Genomic DNA, 13,616 nt, shown 5'->3' on the forward strand with positions numbered 1-13,616 from the left:
CTACCTGAATGATGAGCAAAGGTCTCAAATTTTAAATGCCTTTAAACTCGACTCTTTGGTCAAAATATTCTTGATGAGGATGATCAACCTATCCAAGATCTTTGTTAATACTTTGATATTCTCTATATCCCAACATTTTCTAGGAGATTCTTCTCATATTCTCGATAAAAATCAAGATCTTTTATCCAATATGAAATGTAGATCTTTAGGAGAATTCCGAGAATATAAAGAAATATTTTTACAAAGAGTTTTCCAAAGAACAGTATTGCAATCGCCTTTTTGGAAAGAAAAATTTCTTGCTTGATTTACCAAAACTCATAGGAGAACGGAGTTCGTGGTAACATAAGAGAAGAATATGGAAATCAAATTCCATATGACCTTCTTTCTTATGGTGAACTAACTTCTTATATTTATAAAATAGGAACACAATTGTGCACTAACATTCGTCTCCAAAAAACAAATCAAGAAAGAACAAAAACTTTCTAAAAAAGGACTAGGAGATTTTTGTGCCCAATATGATCCATCTTTTGAATCTTTTGAAAAATCCAAATGTTCGGGAAAATGCCTTTCCAAGCAAAAGGATAAAAGAAGTTTTATAAGAAACCTTATAAACCTTATAAGAAGAAGTTTGATAAAAAGTTTTCTAAGAAAAAGAAAGTGATGATTTTAATAAAGACAAAAAACCCAAAAGAGATTTTAAAAATATCACTTGCTATAACCGTGGCAAGAAAGGCCACACCTCCCGATTTGCAAACTCAGCAAAAGGTTAATGAGTTAGATTTAGATGAAGAAACTATAATCAACTCAATCAATTAATGATTGAACCGATAATAATGAATCTAGTTTGAAAAGGTTGCAGATTTGCGATTTAGATCCTTATTATATTAATCAAGAAAATAAGAACACCGGATTTTATAATAATAATTTTTGAAAAGTAGAAGAAATTCTTCTACAATACTCTTAGAGAAATCAACGAAAGAAATTCAAATATTGATAATTGTGCAAAATGACAAAACTTTTGAATATTAAAATGAAAAATTTAAGGGAAAAAAAAAAAAAAAAAAATTTTAAAAAAAAAATCCTTCCACCCCCCCCTCCTCCAAAAAAAAAACCCCTTAAAAAAATAAAAAAAAAAAAAAAAAAAAAAAAAAAAAAAAAAAAAAAAAAAAAAAAAAAAAAAAAAAAAAAAAAAAAAAAAAAATTCCTTTTTGTTCCTGTCTTAAATTTAAAAAAAAAAAAAAAAAAAAAAAAAAAAAAAAAAAAAAAAAAAATTAGTCTATCATAAAGGATTAATTTAATGACCTTATTCATTGTGAATAGACCAAATATCTTTTTGTTAAAAATATCAAACGAAATGTTTTTTTTGGATCGCCTTTCATTTTCTTCTTGCCCTTTTAAATTTTCCAAAAAAAAGTAAAAGAAGAAAAACCTTGGAAAAAGAATTTTAGCTTCGATTTCATTTCAAAACCCCAAACCAGAAATTTGAATACCTTCAAGAACAATTCCATTTTAATTCTTGAAAATCAAATCAAAGATTCCATATGTTCTAATTTTATGTTCTAATGTCTATTTAAAGGAAATTCCGGCTCAAAAAATTTGTAGACCTTCTCAAATGAATTTGGTAGCCGTATCTGAGGAATAGAGCTTATTAAAATATTTAAGAAATACATCCAATCCTTGGAGTTGCTCAAAAGATATCAGATCTCATAAAAAAATTTTTAAATGAGGCTTTGCGTTATTAAAAATGTCGCCTTTTAGGCCCAAATTCGAAATAGAAATCGAAGCTTCGCAAATTCAAATTAGTGAAAAGGATGGGTACAAGACAAGATTTACTCGTCCCTTTTGGCCAATATGAATGGAATGTCATGCCTTTTGGATTAAAAATGCTCATTCCGAATTCCAAAGGATTATGAATGATATTTTTAATCATTGTTCCGATTATATTATTGTTTATATTGATGATGTTTTAATATTTTCTACGTCCATAGAAAAACATTTTAAACACATCAATCATTTTATCAATATTGTGAAGAAAAATGGTTTAGTAGTTTCCCTACTAAAATATCCCTTTTCAAAACAAAAATTCGTTTTCTAGGACATTACATTCATCAAGGAACCATCATACCTATTGAGAGATCAATAGTTTTTTACGAAAAAATTTCTCGATGAAATCGGGGATAAAACTCAGCTTGCAAAGATTTCTTGGAAGTTTAAATTATATTATCGAATTCTTTCCTCGTATCAATATAATTTGCAAACCACTTCATCGGAGGCTCAAAAAGATCCTCCACCATGGACCCGCATTCATACTCGATATTATAAAACGGATAAAGCGAACCTGTCAAGGAAATTCCTTGTTTACATCTCACGATCCTTCTACTTTCAAAATTGTGGAAACTGATGCTTCGATATTGGTTATGGAGGAATTCTCAAACAATCGAAAGACAATAAAGAACAAATTGTTCGGTTTGTCTCAAACATTAGAACGATTGTCGGAAGAATTACTCTACAATCAAAAAAGAAATTCTTGCTATTGTACTTTCTATTTCTAAATTCCAAGGAGACCTTTTAAATCAAAAGTTCCTATTACGCATTGATCGCAAATCAAAAGATGTTTTGCAAAAGGATGTTCAAAATATTGCTTCAAAACAAATCTTCGCCGGAGATGGCAAGCCATTTTATCTGTTTTTGATTTTGATATAGAATTCATAAATGGTTCTTCAAATTCTCTCCCGGACTTTCTCACAAGAGAATTTTTACGGGGAAAATGCCTCCCAAACCACTCAACAAACCCACAAGGAGAGACAAAGGAAAACAAGTTGCGAACCATCTTCCGAAAGAAAACCCCAGGCCCGACTAACATCGAACCTGGCTCCGTCAGCCGCTCAAAGAACCATTGAATATTACTACCATTTCTAGCCAGGTCAAAAAAGAACCTGAAAATCCTTCTGATAAACTCTCTCAATTTGATATAACCCAGTTATCCCAGGAGGAAGCATTACAGCTTCTCCAACAAGCCTTCTATAGTCAGCCACAACCATCCATGGCGATAGTAAGTCCCGATCCTTCTCCCATAGCCACCCAAAAGGCAAAGGGAAAAACAATTTCTAGTGAGGTGGTCATTCGGTCTACCTCGTACAGCCTCCTCCAAAATCAAAATTTTTCCATAAAACAATATTTCAGAATATTTGCAATGTTGAAAATGGTTTTTATAATGCAGATCCATACATATTTGCTAAGAACATGTTTTCTGAAAAAATTTTATACACTCCTCATGATGTTTACAAAACAAATGAGTTTTATGAAAAAATTCTAGAAGAAACCAAATCGGTTACCTTCAAACATTTCTCGAGATAAGGGCCATGTAAATTATTCCACGGCCGTAATTCATAGGGTCATTCACCCTTCTCGGTGGAAACCTAATCCACTTAACCTTGCAAAAACTTGCTACCAAAACAAATGAAGCCCTTCCATACAGTAGGACATCCTTTTCATATTTTGACTATCAACAAGCCTGGTGGAACACTTTCTGGAGAAAGAATACCAATAATACTCATACTTGGCTATTCTTTTTCGAAGATTTTGATATCAAAATCGTTCCATATTGGTTTATTCGCTGGTGGGAACATTTGGGACCTACTGACGAATTAATCCACCCAAAAATCCAACCCAGTTATGAACACTTTCTAGAAAAATTCACCCCACTTCCATTTGAGAAAAATTTCCCCAAATTAATGCTCTTTTTCTATTATTTCGGAGTATCTTGGGTTCTTGGATGGTATTTTGATTATAGAAAATCCCCTGAAACTGGCATCCCCATTCTCATAAGACGATTTAAAGTCAAATGGTGGGATGGTTTCAAATTTTTGATAGGGTCACCAAGCAAGCCGTCATAGAATGGCTAATTTCTAGGGGTTCCACCCCATCGTTCCGATAATATCACCCCATTTCTACATGACAAAGGATTTGTGCTTTCTAAATTAGCATCTGCTAAGTCTCATTAACAGCTAGCCGGAATGCTAAAACAAGCCCTTTCTGAAATTGAAGAAACCAGTTCTTCTCATTCCCATCATAGTGGCAATTCAAATGAAGATGACTGCTATGGGATCCCAGGATTTACTCCCATTCCTCACAACTGGGCAAGTGTGAAGGACGAAGAAGAAGAAGAGGAGCCTGAGCCAGTGGAAGATCTCTCCAGATTCTCCTAAGGACAAGGCACCGAAAGACTCCTGGCTGTTTTCATAATTTCTAAGCCGAAAGAAGTTTGTCAACTTTTTCTTTTCTCAGGACTTTCATAATTATGTTCGGTCACTGTTCACTGTAACACTGTGCACTTACTACTATTCGCTACAGTACTACCCGTGAACTATTTCTACAGGAACCCAGTTTGCTTATATAAACAAGACCTCACTCACTTGAGAAGGCAGAACTTCTTCAGACCCTTTCTCTCTGAGTTCAAAACCTCTCCATCTTCTCCAGATCTCTCCAAGCCTCTTTCGAGAGAATAAGAGATCATACATCTCACAATCTTTCTAGAACCTTTCATACCCAATAAGTTTCTGGTCCCTGTTTTCATATTATCCTCTAGATCTTAGTTTCCTTTCGAGAAATATAGTCTGCAGACATCTGCTAGAACTATTCTCAGGAAACACAAAGTTTCATTCGAAACTCCATAAGATCCATCACTTTCTACCAAAGAAACTTTCTTACAACTGCACTTGTACTTCAATATCTACATTCTGTAACCTTTCTATACTGTTATTGTAATCTTTCAATATTGTTTATATACCAGTCATTTCTCTAATTCCTTCTTGCCTTTACATACTACATACCCCACAAACGGCAGGTCGAACCGCCTGTGGAAGGTCTGTACTTTAAATCAAAGCAGTTCTCTGCAATTGTTATATATCCTTACTTCTTCTTACCGTTTTACCCTTTTCTTCCTTGCTTAGCAATACCACCTACATGGTTGGTCTAGAATTTCTAGCAATTCTTCTTATGGTTTTATATATTGTTTACGGACTCTTTATTATTTATAATGCTCGCGCTTTTATTTAATTTTATTTATTTAATAGTTTTCTGTGTAGAAATCTGCACTTTTATACTAGGATATATTTTCAACGTTGCTAGAACCACGAGTACATCTCACATCCATTATTATATATATATATATATATATATATAAGTAAATGCGCATTTGGTAATAATAAGTGTTGCATCTATTGGCTCTTACGAGAGACTTAAGGAAAGAATTCTATTGTTAAGAAAAGAATTACCTTGTGATTTATTAAAAATATTTTTCTATCATGAAGGATTTATTTAGTGATCATGGAATAGGCTTGTATATATTAGCTTAGACGCACTGCTCAAGTTCGATAGTCCCCTATATACTATCAAATGCTTCCGGCTTTGGCCGTATCTTGTACATTCAGTCCATGGCTACTTGAAGATTTCGTGTTTCATCAATTTAAATGATGCTTTGCGTTATTAAAAGGGCCGTGTTTTCCTAAATTAGGGTTTATAGAAGAATATAGTCCCGGGTCTTGTTTGTTTCGCGAATAATTTCTTGTCAAAAACGTTTTCCTCATATTCCGGCGTTCGGATCGCTTAGGAAAATGCTGGTAAATGAACCAATGGAAAAAAAAATTCATAGTCAAGGGAAAATTTATACTTAAATTCAGGAAAATAAATTTTTCATTTTAAATTATAAAACCTAGGGTTGTACTCAAGACTTTTTCTCAAATGTGTGTTTCATAATTTCTTTGTAACACATATCAGAAAATGACTTTCTTATTATTTACGAAATGGAGCCAAACTTAGGAAAATGAAATAAGTTCCTTTGAATATATGTCTCATCAACAAAAGGTGTCTGATGAAAAAAAACGCGGAGCTCATAAACAACGGTGCAATATCTCAGCTTAAGTGTACCGAATTCTAAAAACACTAATACATGAGGATGCAAAAGATCGATATGTTAGATTGATTTACGAAATCGGATAAATCTTGTCAAGACCCGGGTTCACCAGACCAAATCCATCCGAGCCGTCGATCATGTGTGGGTCCACACACGTAACCCACGCGACATGGTCCAGCGGAACCAAATCCGAGCATCTTTTCTCGCGAAACAATTAGGTAAACCGTGAAATAAACATCTAAACGAGCGAGTCGTGTTCAACCAATCGAGAAAAATACATAACATGTATCACCAAGTCGACTTACGACTTCGTCATCTTTATTTGTTCATATCAACATCAGTGAGTCGAAATGTTGGAAATCTCAGGACGTGAGATATGGAGGTTTTTGACAGAGAGATTTCCCGTTGGACTTGTAAGGCCGTGAAAAACACGTTAGGGTTACGTAAACCTCCCTCTCTCTCTACATATCTCTCCAGCTAAGGGAAGCTCGAGCCGCCCAGCGAAGGAGAAGGGATCCATTACGGTTCACTCCTCCAGCTCAAATGACCTGCGACAGCGAAGCACCACGCAAAGACAACAGAGAAATAATAAAAAGAGGATGAAAATGGGAGATGCATGGGGCTATGCCTTGCGATGCAAGCGAAGATCCACATGACTCCCACCACGCTTTACCCCTTCAAAAAAAGATTATTGCAACCCTAATATATATATATATATATATATATATATATATATATATATATATGTACGTATATATGTATGTATGTATTATCACCTTGGTTAAGATTGGGATGGACTTATTTATGACGTCATCGCTCTTAGATTTTTTTTCCCGCGTTCAACTCTTGTCCACAATTTTGGACGTGCTCCCATCGAATGTGCATATTTTATATATATGCGAACCGGCGCAAGAAGGGAGATTTATTTCAGACTTTTCTAGGGGGGGTCGTTTTCGATTGCAAGTGCGGGGATGGATGAAGAAGGACCGGAGTTAATTGACAAAGAAGTATAGCCACTTGCGCCAACGGCAATGTCCACCTCTCTTCTTTATTCTTGATGACGATAGAAATGCCCCCAATCACTCATGAATAGTGCTGGAATATGACCCGTTTTTAAGGGAAAATACCACAGAAAACCCCAAACCACACTGAATGTGGCAGAAATACCCCAGCTCTTTTTGCGTCATGGAAAACCCTTAACTTGTTTATTGTGACACGGATACCCCTGACTTTTTTTTTTGTATCACGAAGAAACCCAAACTTATACGTGTGCGATATGTATACCCTTTATTTTAGTTCCATCTATGGTATATTTGTCACACTAGTCTATGTTCAGGATTTTTTTATGACCCAATTTTTTAGGATATATATGTCACAATGGACAAATTTAGGGTTTTTAGTGACACAAAAAATAGGTTTGGGGGTATTTGTATCACAATGGCATAATTTAGGATTTTTTGTGGTATTAACCATTTTTTAATAATTTTGTAGAATTTGTTACTGAATTAGAAAAGTGATTCTGAAATTTGGGTTTTTGCATATACTAGCTCTCTCTTACGTATTAATCATCATAGATCATTATGCTACAAGGGGGTTAATGGCCATTAAAATTTTTCAATAATGATCATGACACGAAGCCATCTAATATTTTAATACCATATGTCATGGTAGGTCACAACCTAACTGAAATCGGCCATTATTCACGTCGATTCATAAATGGGCATGGCCATATAAAATTGACCCACCATCTAACTAGTTTAATTCTATAAGTGGATCCCACTTTAGAATAAAAAAAAATGAAAGAAAGAAAAAATCTTTTTGTAAGATCAGCTGCTCATGCCCTTTTGTCTATTTTCTTCACAAGATTATTAAAAATATATATATTTATACTTGTCAAAGCTGTATGGGTCATGATCGGTGTAGGACCCCTGTGCCAACAAGTAGAATATCTCATCAATTATTAATGATAATTATTAATACAATATATACAATAAATTATATATTGCATTAATAAATTAAATATTGTATTAATAAATTATTGTTGCCAGTTGAACTTGGAGTTACCAGCTATAAATTATTGTGAGATTGCAGAAGCAAAGTCGGATCGCAATCAGCCGATTTGATCCGGCGTGTATTAGTTCTTTAATTAGCTTCAATGATTAAGTGCGTAATTAGATCCATGTTAGGGCTAGCAGCACAGTCAATTCTTGTGCCACGTGTATCCGCCAGCTCTTGATTTTTGTTGAAAAAGACCCTGTTTATTGAAGTAAAAGATTAGGTTAGACTTTCAAATGATGTGACCCATTGTGTTTCATTTTGTGGCCAATCAATCGGATGAGATCCATCACGGATCATGCAGGCAAGATTTATACTCCATAGAGTCCTGTTGACGATTCATTTAAAAAAAAAAAAAAGAAAGTGAATTTTTAATCGACTTTATATTCGGTACAAAATTTGCGAGAGAAATTATTTAAACATGTCGCTCGCAATACTGTTTTGAATTTAACGCAATGCATGTGACACATTTCAAATAACTTGTGTAACTATTTTTATGTGAGTTGTGTAACGAATATAAATTCATTTAAATTTTAAAAAGATTCAGAAAGTCTTTTGTCATTAATTAATCGAAATTAATTTTTTCTTGTCTACATAATAGTATACTTTAAAGGTGGTAATTGCAGCTCAAAGAATTTGCCTTGCTACTTCACTGACAAAGATGTATATCATAAGAAAAACACATATCGTTTTTCAAATTATTTGCATTTAATAATATGATCTCAAAGGAAGACCAATTCTCGCGTTCAATTTTTCCAATATGCACCTATATAAGGATGTCAATGCATATATCTTCATAGGAAAAAAGTCACAAAAAATCTCAAACAATGCTTATTATGACACATTTACGCCGAATTTTTTTGTAACATCATAAATCCAAACTATATCTACCATGACACATTTACCCTCAATATTTTCTTGTAACATAAAAAACCCTAAACTCGTACCTATAAAACACATTTACCCTATATCAAGGTTCCGTTAAATTATTTAACAGCTAAAATAACGTTGTTTTTTACACTTTACTCTGGCGTATATGTAGGTAGATTTTTAACTGTTCTCATTTACGGAAGCTTAACGAAGAGTAAACGTGTCACATAGGTACAAGTTTAAGATTTTTGGTATCACGAGAAAAAGTTCATGGTAAATGTATCATTGTAAGCATACATTAAAATTTTTGGTGGCTTTTGCCTCGTGTATATATATATATATATATACACATACATTATTAAGGAATACTCCTCCTAAGATTTGAATTTTCAGAGCAATGGACGGTATCGGATCGAGGGGGATAATTATGGAACATAAAAAAGAAGACAAAGAAAGTGGAGAGAGAATAGAAGAGGGAATAGGGGTGGGGTGTGGCCTACATGGGCCGGCTTTTAACTCAATTTAGCTGGACAGACAAAAACCAACTTATGGTCACTATTGTCTTCACATGCAGCTGTTGACATAATGAACAAAAACAAAACAAAATAAAATCACTTAAATTTATATATTTTTATCTCAATCTCAGCAAACCCTCCTATTTTAAAATTCATTTTAATTTATGCAGCCTCCTGTGCCGCTTTTATTAGTTTACTGGAGGGTCCAAGAATCGGCTCCCTACCACTATAATTTCTTCCTTTTTTTTCTCTTTTTTTTATTTTATTTTGGAAGAACCGACTATACCCCCCAAAAAAAAAATTTATTTTGAAATCTGCAAGATTCCACAGCTAAAAGGAAAAGAGAAAAAGCGTACACCCAGATGTTTATTTTTTCTGTAAATCTTAAGAAAAGCCGAAACGAAAATAGCTTTAGCTTAGCTTCTTGAGATTGACAAGCAGATCCTCCCCACCCAAAAATATAAAAAGTTACTGTATTCACCACAAACTGATCATCCTCCTCTCCTCTCTCACACGGAAACCCTTGTTGGGATTATTGACCATTCTTATCTATTTTCTCTCTTTTGGTAGATTCGTTTTTTGTTCTGTTTTGCCCCCCCACCCCACCATTTCGTTTTCGCTCAGCTGCAAGAGGGAGGGAGAGAGAATCCTATGCTGGGGGACGCACCGAGCGCGCCGGGAGCGTCCGGCGACGTGGCGGCAGCTGCGGCTGCAGTTACTGCGGCGGGTGAGGTTGGCGGGTTCGCACCAAATTCGGGCGAGGAAGAGGGAGGAAGGAGGAGGGAGGAGAGCGGCGGGAATAGGTGGCCGAGGCAGGAGACGCTGGCTCTCTTGAGTATAAGGTCGGACATGGACGTGACCTTTCGGGACTCGAGTGCAAAGGGTCCGCTCTGGGAAGAGATCTCCAGGTAATTCAATTCTCGAGTCCTATCTTCTCAGCTCTATTCATTTTGATCTGAAATGTAAACTCGAGCGCTTTTGTGAAGTCGTTGGTGCAGTAGATCTGCGTTCTTCTGAATTCTCTTGCCACTTCCGAATGTTTCAAGAATTTCTCTAGGGTCTAGGATGATAATTTTGCTTATTAAGTGGACGGTTGTTTTGTCCTCTTCTTCTTCTTCGGGTTGCTCATATGTTGTGGATTTAATGAAGATAAAATTTTCAGTGAGGGGAGTGAGTTCAGATCGAGGAAACTCATTTGTTTGTGCTGTCTTGTCTTTATTTTCTGCTGAAGTAAACAAGAGAAATCTTTGTTAAGCTGCTCTTAGTTCAGATGAGTTCCTTTCAACTCTCTCTCTCTCTCTCTCTCTCTCTCTCTCTCTCTCTCTCTCTCTCTCTCTCTCTCTCTCTCTCTCTCGTTGTTTTTTGTGTTTGACAATACGATGCTTATGTTCGCTTTGCTTATTCCAAATTAAAATCCAGATTATCGTTTGATAATTGTATGTCTCTCGTGTGGGTGTGAGATCAAGGAAGAAATCTTTTAGGCTTTCTATGTTTTTGTGTGCGGATGTGAGCGTGTGATTGTCTCTTCGGCAACTGTTTGTGTTCACAGGAAGCTGAGCGAGCTTGGGTATCATCGAAGTGCCAAGAAATGCAAGGAGAAATTCGAGAACGTGTACAAGTACCACAAGCGCACCAAGGACGGTCGGACCGGAAAGCACGAGGGCAAGACCTACCGCTTCTTTGATCAATTGGAGGCCTTCGAGAACCACACCCTCCACTCACCGCAACCACCAAAGCCTCCGGCAACAGCAGTGCAGCCGCCAGCAATGCAGGCGGCAATCGGGCCTCAGAGCATCCCTCACGTGCCCGCAGCCGCCGTTCCATCATCCACAACCCACATGAACAACAACCACCACAACAACAACATTAATATTATCCCACATGGTAACTTGGCCGCTTCCTCCACCGTCCTCAACTTCACGATGCCTTCCTTGCCGCCACCCTCAAACCCTACCGTCATCGTTCCTCCTCCTCCGCCGAACTCCAGTTTCCCGGGGGCCGCCCTGCCCGGAGAGCCCGCCTCCAATTCGACCTCGGCGTCGACATTCTCGGATGAGGGGCTGCCACGAGGAGGAGGTCCAAACAAGCGGAAGAGAAGGTGGAGGGACTTCTTCGAGAGGGTGATGAAGGATGTGATGGACAAGCAAGAGGAGCTGCACCGCAACTTCCTGGACACGATCGAGAAGCGCGAGTGCGAAAGGGCTGCCCGGGAAGAGTCATGGTGGATGCAGGAGACGGCGAGGATCACCCGGGAGCGCGAGATCCTGGCCCAAGAGAGGTTGGCCACCGAAGCCAAGGATGCGGCGGTCATGTCGTTCTTGCAGAAGATAGCGGAACAGCAAAGCCGCAGGTCATCGCCGCCCCAGAATAATAATAACCCGCTGTCGCAACAGCTGGTGGCAGTGCCAATCCCAGCTGCACCAAAACCATCGGCGCCGGCCCTGCCATCTCAGATGAGGAGCATCGAAGTCCCAAAGGCCGACAACGGGGTGCATTTTGCGACCACCGGAGGTGGTGGGGCGAGCTCTTCTAGGTGGCCGAAGGTGGAGGTCGAGGCACTGATAAGGTTGAGAACAGATCTCGAGGCGAAGTACCAAGAGAACGGGCCGAAGGGGCCGCTGTGGGAGCATATATCGACGGCGATGAGGAGGCTCGGGTACGAGCGGAGCGCGAAGCGGTGCAAGGAGAAGTGGGAGAACATCAACAAGTACTTCAAGAAGGTGAAGGAATCCAACAAGAAGCGTCGCGAGGACTCCAAGACGTGCCCGTACTTCCAGCAGCTCGACGAGATATACAGAGAGAAGACCAGCAAGAGCGGCGACCACCACGGCTCTTCGACGTTGTTCACGTGCACTACTCAGTTCAGTCCGATGATAAGCGCGGCAGCTCCGCTGATGGTGACCCCAGAACAGCAGTGGCCGCCTCTGCAGCAGCAGCAGCAACAACAGCAAGAGATGGATGAGATGGAGGGGGACCACATTGGCGAAAACCATGAAGACGATGACGAGGACGACGAGGACGACCACAGCAATATGGATCGGGAGGAGGATGAAGACGGAGACGATGACGGTCGCGAGTTCGAGATCGTGGCGAGCAAGCCATCTTCAATGGGCGCAACCGAGTGAGACCTGGATCACTTGCCCGGTCCAGGCAAGGATTTACGGAGCGCACGCCACATCGTCTTCGCTGCTTATGCGGGTCGGGTCAGGTCAGGTCGGGTCGCAAGACTCCGTCGGATCGATAAAATGGGTCGGATCCCGTCCGGTATGAGCTAGATGGATTCATGCGGAAGTAGAGAGAAATGGGGCTTGTAGCATATAAAGGTGAGCGTACTTTATGTTTATTTCTGATTTATTACAATTTTTTTTGGGGGGGTTGAGAAATAAATATTTCACATTGGCGATAGAGATACATGTAGAACAGAATTAAGATTTTCATTTCTGGGTGTAAATGATGTGGTTAATAGAGAATTTGGGTCTGTGTTGCTTTTCTGGCATGAACAAGTTTTGACAGGGAGCTCTGGTGTTTGGTTTTGATTATCCTAATCAAGTTTGTTTCCTTATCAAAGCTTACTAATCGTGTGTTAAAATCATTAATCACTTATAGAAATATACTTACTCATATCGAACATTTACGATCATAGTCAAAAAGTTACTTTTCATCGTGAAATGACTCATCATACGTGGAGGTTTAATTACTTTTTGATATATATCAATCTATTATTTCGCGGTGATTGATAAAGTATCATATAGTACAAAAGTAAAGAAATGTAATTATTGACCTACATTGATTGGTAATTTATTTAGGTATATGGGAAAATCTAACATTGTTCTAGGTTTAAACATATCATGCCCAAGCAATTTAAGGCCTAACGCAGTTGGTGCCAGTGAGATGTAGAGCTTCAATATATTATCACCAAAACTCCATAATACTTTATAGTACCTATTCCGGGCCACCCTTATTCTACATTATGACAATCGACAAATACTAGAAATACATAATTTCGATTATAACTAGTTTGTCCACTACATATTTCTAGGATATATGTTCTTACATTAGTTGTTGACCATATGTATAGGCCATGTCCTCACTCGGCTAGATAATGTAGTTATCGAGTACTAAATTGTTTAATTTCCAATTGGAATCAAAGACGCGATCATCCCGGCAACGATAATCACGTCTTTGCTTCACCATCCTGGCTGTAGTCTCATCGGGTCTGGGTTGTCGTTCTTGCAAGTTGTATTTGCAGACGTTAAATATCC

At 37.9% G+C, this 13,616-nt stretch overlaps 1 protein-coding gene across 1 annotated transcript; it reads left to right on the forward strand.

The window, feature by feature from the left end:
• The first annotated feature begins 9,787 nt into the window (after positions 1–9,787).
• LOC115693856 (trihelix transcription factor DF1-like) lies at positions 9,788–12,850 on the forward strand. The gene is made up of 2 exons (XM_030620917.2): positions 9,788–10,262; positions 10,904–12,850. The coding sequence occupies exons 1-2, from the start codon at positions 10,006–10,008 to the stop codon at positions 12,477–12,479; spliced, it is 1,833 nt and encodes a 610-aa protein (XP_030476777.1). The 5' UTR covers positions 9,788–10,005; the 3' UTR covers positions 12,480–12,850.
• Positions 12,851–13,616: the final 766 nt, after the last annotated feature.

The sequence above is a fragment of the Syzygium oleosum genome, unplaced genomic scaffold (genome assembly GCF_021117445.2).
Source record: "Syzygium oleosum isolate NSW1041296 unplaced genomic scaffold, Sole_v2.1 Sole_v2.05, whole genome shotgun sequence".
NCBI lineage: Eukaryota > Viridiplantae > Streptophyta > Magnoliopsida > Myrtales > Myrtaceae > Syzygium > Syzygium oleosum.